Source organism: Suricata suricatta, chromosome 6 (assembly GCF_006229205.1).
Source record: "Suricata suricatta isolate VVHF042 chromosome 6, meerkat_22Aug2017_6uvM2_HiC, whole genome shotgun sequence".
NCBI lineage: Eukaryota > Metazoa > Chordata > Mammalia > Carnivora > Herpestidae > Suricata > Suricata suricatta.
The window spans coordinates 85,529,469-85,543,599 of NC_043705.1; the positions used below are offsets into that span (position 1 = coordinate 85,529,469).

The 14,131-nt window shown below is 40.8% G+C and overlaps 1 protein-coding gene across 1 annotated transcript; it reads left to right on the forward strand.

The window, feature by feature from the left end:
• THOC3 (THO complex 3) lies at nucleotides 1-13,909 on the forward strand. Its single transcript, XM_029942821.1, has 6 exons — nucleotides 1-335; nucleotides 1,014-1,170; nucleotides 2,567-2,771; nucleotides 4,984-5,145; nucleotides 5,266-5,366; nucleotides 13,353-13,909. Exons 1-6 carry the CDS (start codon nucleotides 69-71, stop codon nucleotides 13,514-13,516), a joined length of 1,056 nt encoding a protein of 351 aa, XP_029798681.1. The 5' UTR covers nucleotides 1-68; the 3' UTR covers nucleotides 13,517-13,909.
• Nucleotides 13,910-14,131: the final 222 nt, after the last annotated feature.

The following is a 14,131-nucleotide window of genomic DNA, read 5'->3' on the forward strand; positions in this document are numbered from 1 at the left end:
TGCGGCAGCGGCGACAGGACAGACTGGGCCAAAGCGGCGGTATCCTCGCGGGCCACCAGGAGCTTGCCATGGCAGTTCCTGCGGCGGCCATGGGGCCCTCGGCGCTGGGCCAGAGCGGACCTGGCTCAATGGCTTCCTGGTGCTCAGTGACCAGCGGCCCGACGCGCTACGTGCTGGGAATGCAGGAGCTGTTCCGCGGCCACAGTAAGACGCGCGAGTTCCCTGCGCATAGCGCCAAGGTGCACTCGGTGGCCTGGAGCTGCGACGGTCGTCGCCTTGCCTCGGGGTCCTTCGACAAGACGGCCAGCGTCTTCCTGCTGGAGAAGGACCGGTTGGTGAGCTGTCAGGGAGCGGCCCAGCCGGAGAGAGGGGCTGTGGTAAAGTGAGGTGTGGTGTTGAGGTAGAGAAGAGGGGTGGAGGCAGGGGGTGTGGGGATGATGGGGGTGTGCAGTGCACAAGAGAGGAGTGTGGGAGTGACGAGGCTGGTGGTTAGGGGTCAGCAGGGGGTGTGGTGGAGAGGAGGACGGTGGTGGCAAGAGGGAGGTGGGGGGTGTGAGAGAGTGTAGTAGTTGGGGGGAGTGCAGGTGAGGGGCGGATGAAGACGGATGATGAGGAGGGTGAGTGGGGCTGGGGGTGAGGAGTGGTAGAAGGTGTGGTGTAGTGTGAGGAGTGGCCAGGGACTGTGGTGCTGGGGAGGGGCCTTCTGTGGGGATGAGCAAGAAGACTGCGAACCTGGGTGGTAGAGTAAGGATGGGGAACCTGAAAGAAGGAGGAAGGACAGGGAGGATCAGAGAGTAAGCCATTGATGTGGACCCCAAACCTCAGAACAGCTCAGAGTGACTGGGGAGAGGTGGGTGTTGGGAGTAGTTTGGAGGAAAGGGCTTGGAAGGACTGGTTTTAAGTTACCTGGATCTTTGTTGGTCCCAAGCTACCTTGGTTTGAATAAGGTTAAAAAATTACACGTGGAGGCAAGTACTTTTGTGTGAAGTGACGTTTGGATTCTGTTCTTTCAGGTTAAAGAAAACAATTACCGGGGACATGGGGATAGTGTGGACCAGCTTTGTTGGCACCCGAGTAATCCTGACCTCTTTGTCACCGCGTCTGGAGACAAAACCATTCGCATCTGGGATGTGAGGACGACAAAGTGCATTGCTACAGTGAACACTAAAGGTGACTCTTCTGAGAGAGGGCAGTAGGAGTGAGCTACTTGTAGTCATTCAGCAGGCCTTTCCCAAATCATCTTCTCTGTCTGTGGCCTTGGTTAGGTGTGAGACATCCTGGGCTGAATAGGACAATCTCCAGCCCCTAGGACCTGAGAGACACATATGTGTAAAAGAGCCCTAACAAAATATGACATCTAAAAGATGGGCACTCAGAAGGGAGAAGCGTAAGTCTGCCTGTGGAGACGGAAGCCCTCACAGAATTTGAGCAGACTCTTAAAATAGCTCATAGGGAGTTGGTGGTCAGGGTACAGTGGGTTGGTGGGGGGGAGGGGGCAGCTCTAGGAGGGACCTGCATGTGCAGATGTACAGAGAATTTATGAAACTCTTGATAGGCTAGAATGGCTGATCTTGGAATGAATGGTCTTGGTAGTCTGGGACAAAATGATCTGGAAGTCGTGCAAGCCCATTTGTAGAATCTGTTCTTCACCAGGTATTGTTCTATAAACCTTGGGGCCATTGATTATATTTTATTGGCTAACATGTCATTGATTACAAGATGCACCAATATTTTATGTGCTGGTAGGAAAGAAGATAAAACTTCTAGGTAACCATGCATCAAATTTTTTTGAGATGCATCCTGTTGCATTTTAAGGTACATTATAGGTAATGAAGTGTGAAAAAATATGCATCATAGAATTGGTAAAGTTGATGACATTTCTAATCAATGTGTTCACTCTGGGCCACTGGACTTTTTGACAAGACTGGTACCTGGACATGGAATGTTGTAGTGCTTTCTCTAAGTAGACAGCTGGTAATGCATGTGTGATTTAGGTGTAACATGGATGAATATTAAAAACTGACTGTGTATATATTTTAATACCTACCAGAAAAAAAGAACTAGCCTGTAGAAGTCATTGCTAAAGTGAAACTAAATTTATTTAAGAAGGTTTTTTGAGTCCATTTTAAGAAAAATCTTGAATACAGAAATAACAGTGTTAACATGGATAGGACAAAAAATTGTGAAAGTGGCATTCAAATGCCTGGAGTTTGGGAAATGCTGGTGTAAGCATAAGAGCTTTGGAGTTAAATCTGGCTTAGATTTTGGCTGTGTTACTTCATAGCTTTGACATTTTGGCTTATCTCTCTTATCTCGCATTTCTTCATATGTGAGTTGGGAATAATGAAGTGTTCCTTATAGAATTATTGCGAGTACCCAAAGGGAGAAATTTGTAGATGAATGTGCTGGTCTCATAATTGGGGAGTAAGTGGTCATTCCTTTCTATGGACTAGGACCTTAGTTAATAGCTCTGGTTTTTGTATGAAAAAAAAACAAAAACAAAAACAACAAACTTCTGGAGGATTATGGGTAAACAGTATCTTGCTGATTATGTCTGGGCTTCCAGGGGAGAACATTAATATCTGCTGGAGTCCTGATGGACAGACCATTGCTGTGGGCAACAAGGATGATGTGGTGACTTTTATTGATGCCAAGACACACCGTTCCAAAGCGGAGGAGCAGTTCAAGTTTGAAGTCAATGAAATCTCTTGGAATAATGACAATAACATGTTCTTCCTGACAAATGGCAATGGTTGTATCAACATCCTCAGGTGAGGGGGTTCCAGCTTTAGAACTGTCTGATCTTTGTGCTGGGTGCTGTGGTGGATACAGAGATGAATTAGATGTGAGTCTCTTCTGAAGGAGGTCAAAGGACAAATGGTAATAAAGACTCCTAACCTCTGTTGAGCACCTTCGAGCCACGCACCTTATATTTTACTTAAGTCATCACAGAAATTCTAGGGAGTTGATGCATCTTATTTGACAGATGAAGATCTGGGATTCATAGAGGTTAAATCACTAGTCAACTAGGGAGCACTAGAAATAGATGCACCTTGAATTGTGGATAATTCGTACTGATAAAGTCTTAGCTTAAATATTGCTTACCCTCCAGGGAAGCCATCTTCATCACCTTCCTACTTCCCCAGGTTAGAAGCTTATTTTTTTATCAGGGGAGGGTCAGAGAGAAAGGGAGACACAGAATCTGAAGCAGGCTCGAGGCTCCAACCTGTCTGCACAGAACCCAACGCGGGGCTGGAACCCACAAACCATGAGAATATGGTCTGAGCTGAAGTCAGAAGCCCCACTGATTGAGCCACCCAGGTGTCCCTGTGTATATTTTTAAAGATAAAATATCTTGTGAATTCATACTGATAAATTCCAATTAAAATTCAGGACTAGAGGAATTTTACTAAAAATCTATTATATTATAAGTAACTCTTTCCTTCCAAACTGAGTATCCAGGTTCTCACGGACACAGGAGATTATAGAATTAGAATAACGCATAGTTACTTATTACCTTTATCCATGTTAAATGTAGGGATATCTCAGAAAACAGTATTACCCCTACCACCACCAATGTTATTACTTAAAGTAGTAAGTTTTGCTTTTTGCATCTGCTCTCTTTATTCTGTCTCCTTTTAAAAATAGTTTAGTGGTTCTTGGGTGACTGAGTTGTTTAAGCTTAAGCATCTGACTTTTGATTTCGGCTCAGGTCATGGATCTCATGGTTGTGAGATTGAGCCCCATGTTGGGCTCAGCACTGGGTGTAGAGCCTCTTTAAGAGTCTTTCTTACTCTCCTTATGCCCTTTACCTGCTCACATGTGTAGTCTCTCTCTTTCTCTCAACAAATAAATAAATAAAACAATAGTTAATACTATATATTATACTTTTACGTATGTAGTTTCCACAAGAAGCTATATATGTAATGCTCATTGACAGTCCTATGCTGATAAGTCTCTTGTCATTTGATTGTTAAAGCTCATCCTTTTTTTTTCATTTTTAACATTTATTTATTTATTTTAAATGTTTTTATTTATTTATTTTTTGAGAGAGAGAGAGAGAGAGAGAGACAGAGAGAGACAGAGAGAGACAGAGAGAGACAGCGTGAGCAGAGGAGGGTCAGAGAGAGAGAAAGAGACACAGAATCCAAAGACAGGCTTCAGGCTCTGAGCTCACTGTCAGCACGGAGCCCAACATGGGGCTCGAACCCACAAACTGTGAGATCATGACCTGAGCCGAAGTTGGACGTTTAACCAACTGAGCCACCCAGGCACCCCTGTTTATTTTTGAGAGAGAGAGACACAGAGCGTGATGGGGGGAGGGTCAGAGAGAAAGGGAGACACAGAATCTGAAGCAGGCTCTAGGCTCTGAGCTGTCAGCACAGAGCCCCACGAACTGTGAGATCATGACATAAGCTGAAGTCAGCTGCTTAACTGTCTGAGCCACCAGGCGCCCCAAAAGCTCATTCTCTAGATTCCTCAGGAACAGGGTTCATGGGAACAGTATTCCCTGAGATCATACTTATTATATACATATAAAACTTATAACTACTTTATAGTGCTTAGTATTTGAGCTTTTTATAATTGATAGTCACTTTAGATAGATTAAAAAAATCCTTGGGGCACTTGTGTGGCTCAGCCAGTTAAGTGTCCAACTCTTGATCTCAGGGCTGTAAGTTCAAGCTCCATGTTGGGTTCCATGCTAGGTGTGAAGCCTACTTAAAAAAATTTTTTTTGATTCATATTTTCTTCCCCAAATATCTTAAATACAATACTCCATTTTCTTTTAAGCAGAAATTCTTATTGTCAGAAAGGTCTGATGAGAGTCTAATTTTGTTTTTTTAAAGTTTAGAAAAGTTTGTTTGAATTACAGTCTGGTATTTGTTCTGTTGTTGTACTCTGTCTTCTTCAGTGTCTCCTGTTGTTGTCTCAGTACCACAGTCTGCATCCCATAGTTGGATTGCCGTTTGTCTTGTTTTTCAGCTACCCAGAGCTGAAGCCTGTGCAGTCCATCAATGCCCATCCTTCCAACTGCATCTGTATCAAATTTGACCCCATGGGGAAGTACTTTGCCACAGGAAGTGCAGATGCTTTGGTCAGCCTTTGGGATGTGGATGAGTTAGTGTGTGTTCGGTGCTTTTCCAGGTAAGCAGTTCTGCCAGTACTTTCCTTGTGGGATAAATTAATTTTATGTAATTTTGGGTGAAATTGGTGTCCTCTTCTTACTGAGTTATTCTAACATCTCCTCTGTCTACTCTGTTATAGGCTGGATTGGCCTGTGAGGACCCTCAGTTTTAGCCACGATGGAAAAATGCTGGCCTCAGCGTCGGAAGATCATTTTATTGACATTGCTGAAGTCGAGACAGGTAAGTGAAGCCCTCACTACCATAATGAGTCTTCTCACTGTCATCTGTGGCCATCCGGACTTCTGTCTTGTGTTTTCATCTTCACATTACTATTTCATCAGCACTAGCGTAAATGAATTTGTCTTCTCAAGACAGGTTTGTTTATTATGACTGCGGTAGTCAGGTCATGAGGGAGCAGATCTGAAAGAAAGTGATTTAGGAAAATGTTTTGTATTTTGTTAATTTTTAATTCTTCTATTATGATGAAAATTTTAAAATACAGAAAATAGGAGAAAGAAAAAAGTATGACCTGTGGTCCCACCATCTGAATACAGTCTCTTTTTAGTGTTGTGGTTTATTTTTTTTCTGTTTTGCTTGTATGTAACTTAAAAAATACACATTTTAAAAATAATTTTAGGAATTATCAAAATACATGTGATTTGTCTTAAAAACAACTAACAGAATTTGAAAATAGAAAAATGGGAGAAGAGTTTTCATTTTACAGAAGAATTTTCTCAGATTTGCTTATTTTTATTTAAAACATTTTTTGTTATAAAAGGATAGATGACATACAATGTTATATTAATTTCATGTATGACAGTGATTTGACAGTTATATGCATTAGTCATTGTCTGTGGTAAATGTAGTAAACGTATAACATTATTACAATGTTATTGACTATATTCCCTTTGTTGTACTTTACATTTTCATGACTTACTTATTTCGTAATTCGGAAATTTGTACCTCTTAATCACTTCACCTGTTTCACCCATCATCACCCTATCCCTTTTCCCTCTGGCAACAACCAGTATGTTTTCTGTATTTATGAGCCTGTTCTCTATTATTTGTTTATTTACTTGTTTCATTTTTTTAGATTTCATGTATAAGTGAAATCATATGGTATTTGTCTGTCTCTGTCTGATGTATTTCACTTAGCTTAATACTTCTTATATCCACCCATGTTCTTGTAAATGGCCAGGTCCGGCTCCATTTTGTCATCTTTATCCATTCATCTATCCATGTATACTTAGGTTGCTTCCATATCTTTGCTATTGTAAATAATGCTGCAGTAAACATAGGAGTGCATATTTTGGGTAAGTATCCAGTAGTGGAATTATTGGATCATATAGTATTTCTATTTTTAATTTCTTGAGGAACCTCCATACTGCAGAGTTTTTACTGAAAGATCAGCTGATAGTCTTAGAGTTTTTCCTTGTATGTGACTATTTGCTTTTCTTTTGCTGCTTTTAAGATTCTCCCTTTATCTTTAATTTTTGCCATTTTAATTATTAAGATGTGAACCTTTTTGGGTTCATCTTATTTGGGGCTCTCTTTGCTTCCTTAATTTGGATATCTGTTTCCTTCCCCAGATTCAGGAAGTTTTCAGCTATTATTTTTTCTATTTTTCTTCTCTTTCTGGGACCCTTATAATACGAATGTTAATTACACTTGATGATTTTGCGGAGGTCCTTTCCCCTGTTCTCACTTTTATTATTCTTTTGTCTTTTTGCTGTTAATTTTGGTTGCTTTCTGATACCCTGTCTTTAAGATCTCTGATCAATTCATCTGTATCCCCTAATTTGCAATTGATTTCTTCTAGTGTGTTTTCCATTTCAGTTACTATATTCTTCAGCTCTTACTGACTCTTTTTTACATTTTCTGTCTCTTTGTTGAAATTCTCATGGAGTTCATTCATACTTTTCTCAAGTTCAGTTGAGTATCTTTACAACTATTACTCTGAACTCTTTTTTTTAATTTTTATGTATTTTGATAGAGAGAGAGAGAGCAAGCTAGGGAGGGGCAGAGAGAGAGAGGGAGACACAGAATCTGAAGCGGGCTCCAGGCTGTGAACTGTCAGCACAGAGCCCGATGCAGGGCTTGAACTCAGGAACTGTGAGATCATGACCTGGGCCGAAGTCGGACACTTAACCGACTGAGCCATCACCCAGGTGCTCCAACTCTGAACTTTTTATGACACGTATTGCTTATCTCTATTTTGTTTAGTCCTTTCTCTGTGTTTTTTGTTTTTTTTTTTAATTTGAGACATAACCCTTTCTTCGCACTTTGTCTGTCTGTATTCATTGCTATATGTCAGGTAAGTCAGCTACCTCCCCTGACCTTGAAAGTAGTGGCTTTACGCAGAAGAGGTCCTGTGGTGCCGTGTGTGCTATCCGCCTGGTCACTGGAACCAGTTGCACCAGGAGTGCCCCCTGTATAGGCTGTGTGTACCCTCCTGTTGTGGCTGAGCTGTGATTGCTATGGGCATGCTGATGCGTAGTGACCCGCTTTGCCTGCTGCATGTGCACTGGGTGGGGTTTGCTGCCCATGCTGTTGAGAGGCCTGGCTGAAGCTGCCATGCGCTCAGTGGTGGGTGGGGCTGGCACTCAGCCTACCTGTCTGTAATTAAACTCTGTGACAGCTACAGGTACATGGAAGGGCAGGGCTTATTCTTTGTGCAGCCAGCTCAGAGGCCCGGCTGTACGAGCTGTGGGCAAGCTGGTGTGTAGGGTATCTCTCCTGTCCTTAGGAGAGGTGCTGTTTCTATCTGGGGTTGCTTGCTGGGTGTGGCAGGGCAGGAGCTGCTTTGGAGGGGTGCCCACAGAGGCCAGTGGGCTGGGTAGAGGGGGTGGTAGGAGAATGCTGGGGCGGGGCCTGTGTTGCTAGTGAGGAAGATGCAGAGTGTTAGAGCTGGCTTCTCAAGCATCCAGCTATCTAGCCAGGCTCAGGGAGGACAAGAAAAATGGCACCTGCCAGCACTTTTTATTCCTGGAGAAATCTCCCGAACATCTCTGCCCTTCTGGCACACATCCTAAAATTAGTCAATAAATCTCCTTCATGTATACTCTAGGCACTTTTCAAGCTGCTGCTTCTGTGCTGTCTCTGGCTGAGATGCTTAGTGTGGTGGCTCTTTTGCCCTCCTGTTCTCCTGTAGTTAAGCCCCACTGATTTCTACAGCTCCCACAGTTAAGCCTTGCTGATCTTCAAAGCCAGACATTATGGGAACTTGTTTTCTCAGTGTCCGTCCTTAGGGCTAGGGTAGCCCTGTATGGCATCTGATTCTCTCACTGCATGCTTATGATGTCACTCCCGTTTGTGGTTATTTGCACCAGGGGTCTCCGCCCCTTCTACCCTTTCAGGGTGGCCTTCTCTCTATGATTAGCTGTGGAAGATCTCTTCTGCTGGTCTTTAGCCCATTTTCAGTTATTGTGGTAGACATACTTGTTGCCTCAGTGTGTCCCTGGGAGGAGGTGAGCTCGGGGTCCTCCTACTCTGCCGTCTTCTGTCATTACCTCAGATTTCTTTTGTAATGTAACTTTATTGTTTTTGGAAATACATGATACTTCAGTAAAAGAATTTAAACTGTGTAGAAAACTTCAAACAATAACGTAAAAAAGTTGAAATTCCACAATTTAACAACGCCTCTGTTGATGACATTGTGGTGAGTGTTGTCCAGCCATTTGGACACGCAGCTCCTTTGTGTCAACCTTGTTCACGTGATGCATGGACACCCTCCTGCTCCACGATATGCCTGCCTCACCTGAGGATGTTACAGCTTCTTACGTGGGTGCTGAGCTCGACTGCCATTTTTAAAAAATGTTTATTTTTGAGAGAGAGAGAGACAGAGACAGTACGAGTAGGGGAGGCGCAGAGAGAGAGGAAGACATAGAATCCAAAGCAGGCTCCAGGTTCTGAACTGACAGCACAGGGCCTGACGCGGGGCTCAAACTCAGACTGTGAGGTCATGACTGAGCTGAAGTCAGACACTTAACCGACTGAGCCACCCAGGCACCCCTGTACTCTCATAATGCAGTTCAGAATTCCATTGAATGTATCAGTCTCTATACTTAAACGTCCAGTATATACATATATATGCCAGTAGATACTTAAGTTGCCCAACTATTTGGTGGTTTCTCATCTTTGCACCATTATGAATAATGCTGTGAGAAATCTCCGTAAGCACTTCATTTTACTAGTGCGGTCATCCTTTTGGACAAACCACTGAAGTGAATTGTTGACTGAGTCCAAGGTGCTTACGTTTTGTAAAGGGCTAAACCATTTACAGAAAGGTTATCACAGTGTTTGCTTTTAACAATGCACGCGTGTGTTATTTTTCCTGTGCCATCTTTGTGCAAGTTTAATTGCCTCACCTAATTAATACATATAAAATATGATTTAGTTCACATACAGTCTTCAGGAATATATCAAATATGGCTGTATTAATTTTTCTAAATAGTTCAAATACTTTTTAATTTAATTTAATTTTTTAATTAAAACATTAAAAAAATTATTTTTAGTTTACATCCAAGTTAGTTAGCATATAGTGCAACAGTGGTTTCAGGAGTAGATTCTTCAGTGCCCCTTACCCATTCAGCCCATCCCCCTGCCTACAAACCCCTCTGTTTGTTCTCCATATTTGAGTCTCTTATGTTTTGTCCCCCTCCCTGTTTTTATATTTTTTGCTTCCCTTCCCTTATATTCATCTGTTTTATATCTTAAATTTCTCATATGAGTGAAGTCATAAGATACTTGTCTTTTTCTGACTGGCTAATTTCGCTTAGCATGATACCCTCTAGTTCCATCCACATAGTTGCAAATGTAAAGATTTCATTTTTTTTTTTTGATTGCCAAGTAATACTCATTGTATGTATATGTATATATATATACACACAACACATCCTCTTTATCCATTCATCCATCGATGAACATTTGGGCTCTTTCCATACTTTGGCCGTTGTTGATAGTGCTGCTATAAACATCCGGGTGCATGTGCCCCTTCAAAACAGCACACCTGTATCCCTTGGATCAATACCTAGTAGTGCAATTGCTGGGTCATAGGGTAGTTCTATTCTTAATTTTTTGAGGAACTTCCGTACTGTTTTCCAGAGAGGCTGCACCAGTTTGCATTCCCACCAGCAGTGCAAAGAGATCCTCTTTCTCCGCATCCTCACCAACATCTGTTGTTCCTTGAGGGGTTAATGTTAGCCATTCTGACGGGTGTGAATGGTATCTTATTGTGGTTTTGATTTGTATTTCCCTGATGATGAGTGATGTTGAGCATTTCTTCATGTGTCGGTTGGCCATCTGGATGTCTTCATTAGAGAAGTGTCTATTCATGTCTTTTGCCCATTTCTTCACTGGATTATTTGCTTTTTGGGTGTTGAGTTTGATAAATTCTTTATAGATTTTTGGATACTAACCCTTTATCTGATAGGTCATTTGCAAATATCTTTTCCCATTCTGTTGGTTGCCTTTTAGTTTTGCCTGATTGTTTCCTTTGCTGTGCAGAAGGTTTTTATTTTGATAAGGTCTCAATAGTTCATTTTTGCGAGACAAATAATTGTAACATGTTTTTTTTATTTACTCTATAACATAGGCTAAAAACTAAAAGATGATTATCAAAAGGAAGCACAATTATATTTACAGTATTGTTTTATGCATAAATGGGAAGTAGTCCAAATTTTAATCATGATAAACTAATTAAATAGTGATGCATCCATATTACAGTGTGCCAAGAGAAAAAATATAACTCTGTGCTGAAATGGAAGATTGGGAAGGAATTTTACCGAATGAGCAAAACAAGTAGCCAATCAATGCATGTGATGTGTTCCCATTTAGGTGAAGAAACTAAAACTAAGTTGGTAGGAGGACTTTTGAAAGAATTTATTTCAGGGGCGCCTGGGTGGCTCAGTCAGTTAAGTGTCCGACATTGGTTCAGGTCATGATCTCGTGGTTTGTGGGTTTGAGGCCCGCGTTGGACTCTGCTGACAGCTCAGAGCCTGGATGGAGCCTGCTTCAGATTCTGTTGTCTCCCCCTCTCTCTGCCCCTCCCCCGCTCATGCTCTATTTTCTGTCTCTCAAAACTAAATAAATGTTAAAAAGATATATTAAAAATATTTTATTTCAGACTTAGAAGATTGGGAGAAAACTGTAAGAGGGAAAAAGGATACATTTTAATTTAAATTATAATGTAATTATTATTACTGCAGTCAGTTAAATAAAATGAGAAGTTCCATTCCTCAGTCACCCTAAGCTCATTTAAAGGACTTTAGTGGCCACATGTGGCTAGTGATTTCTCTATGGATGGTGCGGATGTAGAATGTTTCCATCACAGAAGTTTCTGTTGCCCAGTGCTGCTCTGCACCCTTGGACTGTTTGAATTTTATGCAGTAAGCATGTCTTTGTATATTAGTTTGTAAAATAAGAGTAATACATGTTCATTGTTGAATATTTAGAAAACACTGACAAATATAAAGAAGAAACTAACAGTGACATATAGGTCTATAATTTGGAATAGGAATTCCTAACATATTAGTATATTTCCTTCCAAACTTTTTTTCATTTATAGGTAGCTATATCTATATAGATATTTTATATATAGAAATCTATATAGGTATGTGTGTGTCTATTTTATATATAGACATCTATACATATGTGTGCGTGTATATACACACTATAGTTGGAATCATATGTTAAGTAAGATTTTGTGTCTTACATATTTTTAATCGTTAAATGTAAAACAAGTAAGAATTTTATTTCTGATAGCATATATTTTAAAAGTCCACTTATCTTCAGCTTTTTAGACACATCATACATACTACACCGACTCTTTCGGAACTTTGGTGGTCTGGAGTAGTGATGTCAGTCTCACCCAGATAGCACCTTTTTATCACTCAGAGATTAATCTTTCCAATAAAACTGTCACAATGTTAAAGTTTATGAAACCACATGGTTTTAGGAAACATTTTAGAAGGACTCTTCGTGTCTACTCTGGTTTTCTTGAACTTGTGTAAGTTTCTTTATCTTAACCAATACCAAGTGAGTTTGAGAAATGACTTAAGGCCTAAAGAGAAGTAAAAGGGGAGTAGAACCTCTCAAACTGTTCTTTATATTTGAAAAACACAGAAATTTGCTTAGACCTATAGCCAGACTGCCAGATCCTAGCATCATTAAGAGTGGTTAACTGTCCCTGAAATAGGATTACTTGAAAAAAAGAATCTCTTTCTCACTCTATATACACATATGTATGTGCATATGTGTGTGTGTGTGTATATGTGTATATATATATATTTAATGTGTATTTTTAAGAGACAGAGAGAGCATGAGCAGGGGAGGGGCAGAGAGAGAGAGACACAGAATCCGAAGCAGGCTCCAGGCTCCAGGCTGCTACCACAGAGCCTGCCACGGGGCTCAAACTGACGAACTGCAAGATCATTACCTGAGCTGAAGTTGGACGCTTAACTGACTGAGCCACCAGGTGCCCATATGTTTATATATACACATATATACTTTAAAAAAAAAACAGCTTTATTGAAATATAATTACCATATAATTGACCAGTTTGAGGTATATAATTTAATGCATCCTTCATCTTTAACACCACATTGTTAATGTTTTATTACATTAATCTTAACCCTAAGTTTGAAAAAAAGTAAAGCAGGACTAAAGGAATAATGGCTTTAGAAAAGCCCTGTTTAATTTCAATAAGTAGGAAGAATAATGCTTTTGTATAAAGAAATCTATTTATAAGGCATTGTAATTTAGCAGAAAGATCTGTAACTTTGAAAACAGACTTCGGGTGCTGACTCTGCTGCTTCCTTGAGGTATGACTTAACTGTTAAGTCACCTGTTCCTTTATAAATGGGGTTTAATATCATTACCACCTTGTTGGGTTGTCATTATGCTTTATTAAAATGAAGTATAATTCATCTGATTCCTAAGGGGTGCTCAACAAATAGTAACCGCTACTGCTCTTTTCCCAGGGAATGCAGAGTAGGTTCAGAGTACAGGCTTTGCATTCACATCTTCCTTTCCACCTACTGACTTGTGCCCTCTCTGTGCCTCAGTGTTCTCTCTGTGCCTCAGTGTTCTCTGTAAAATGGGGTGAAGATTGTGCCTATCCTATAGGGTTAATAAGTGGATTAATTGAGTTAATGTAGGCAGGTACTTAATGAACGTGGTTTCTTACTATTAACATATTTATTGGTTTCTCTATATTGATTTTTATAGGAGACAAGCTATGGGAGGTCCAGTGTGAGTCCCCGACCTTCACCGTGGCTTGGCACCCCAAAAGGCCTCTGCTGGCATTTGCCTGTGATGACAAAGATGGCAAATATGACAGCAGTCGGGAAGCAGGAACTGTGAAGCTGTTTGGGCTTCCTAATGACTCCTGATAGGAGGCACTGGCAGAGGCCTTCCTCTGTGTATTAGTTTGTCTGTTCTCTTGGAGTTGGTGGGTGCCTCAGGTGTTTGTGAGTTGGTATAAATTATACAAGTCTTTGTCAGTTCCCTTCTTGTAACGTGAGCTCTTTCCATTCTTTCCGGCCTGCGGGAGGGCTCTGCATGATAACACCAGCATATCTTGTCCTCTGGGGACCTTCTGTCTTCCCTGCCTTTGGGTGTATGGTAGACTTTGTTGGGTTTGCTTCCATGTGGACAATATCTACGTTGGGGGAGTGAGTGACAGAGGGTGAGATGGGAATGGAGGGATGGAGTTTTTTTATAATAAAGAAATGTATATACTTTTGAGAATTGAGCATTTAATAAAACTGAATTTAATTACAGGATTTCTAAGACTTTAAAAGTTACGGGATTTTTGTTACTATTTTTTTATATTATTACAGGGAGATGTTATAGTTTTGCATTAAACAAAAAAATCTCAAATTAAATTTAAAGAGGTTGTATTTCTATCATTTTATGTCCTAACCAAGAACTCTGGAAATGCAGGGACCCAGCATGAAGTCTACGGGCAACAGTAATCCTTAAAGTCTTCAGTTTACGTGTATGTA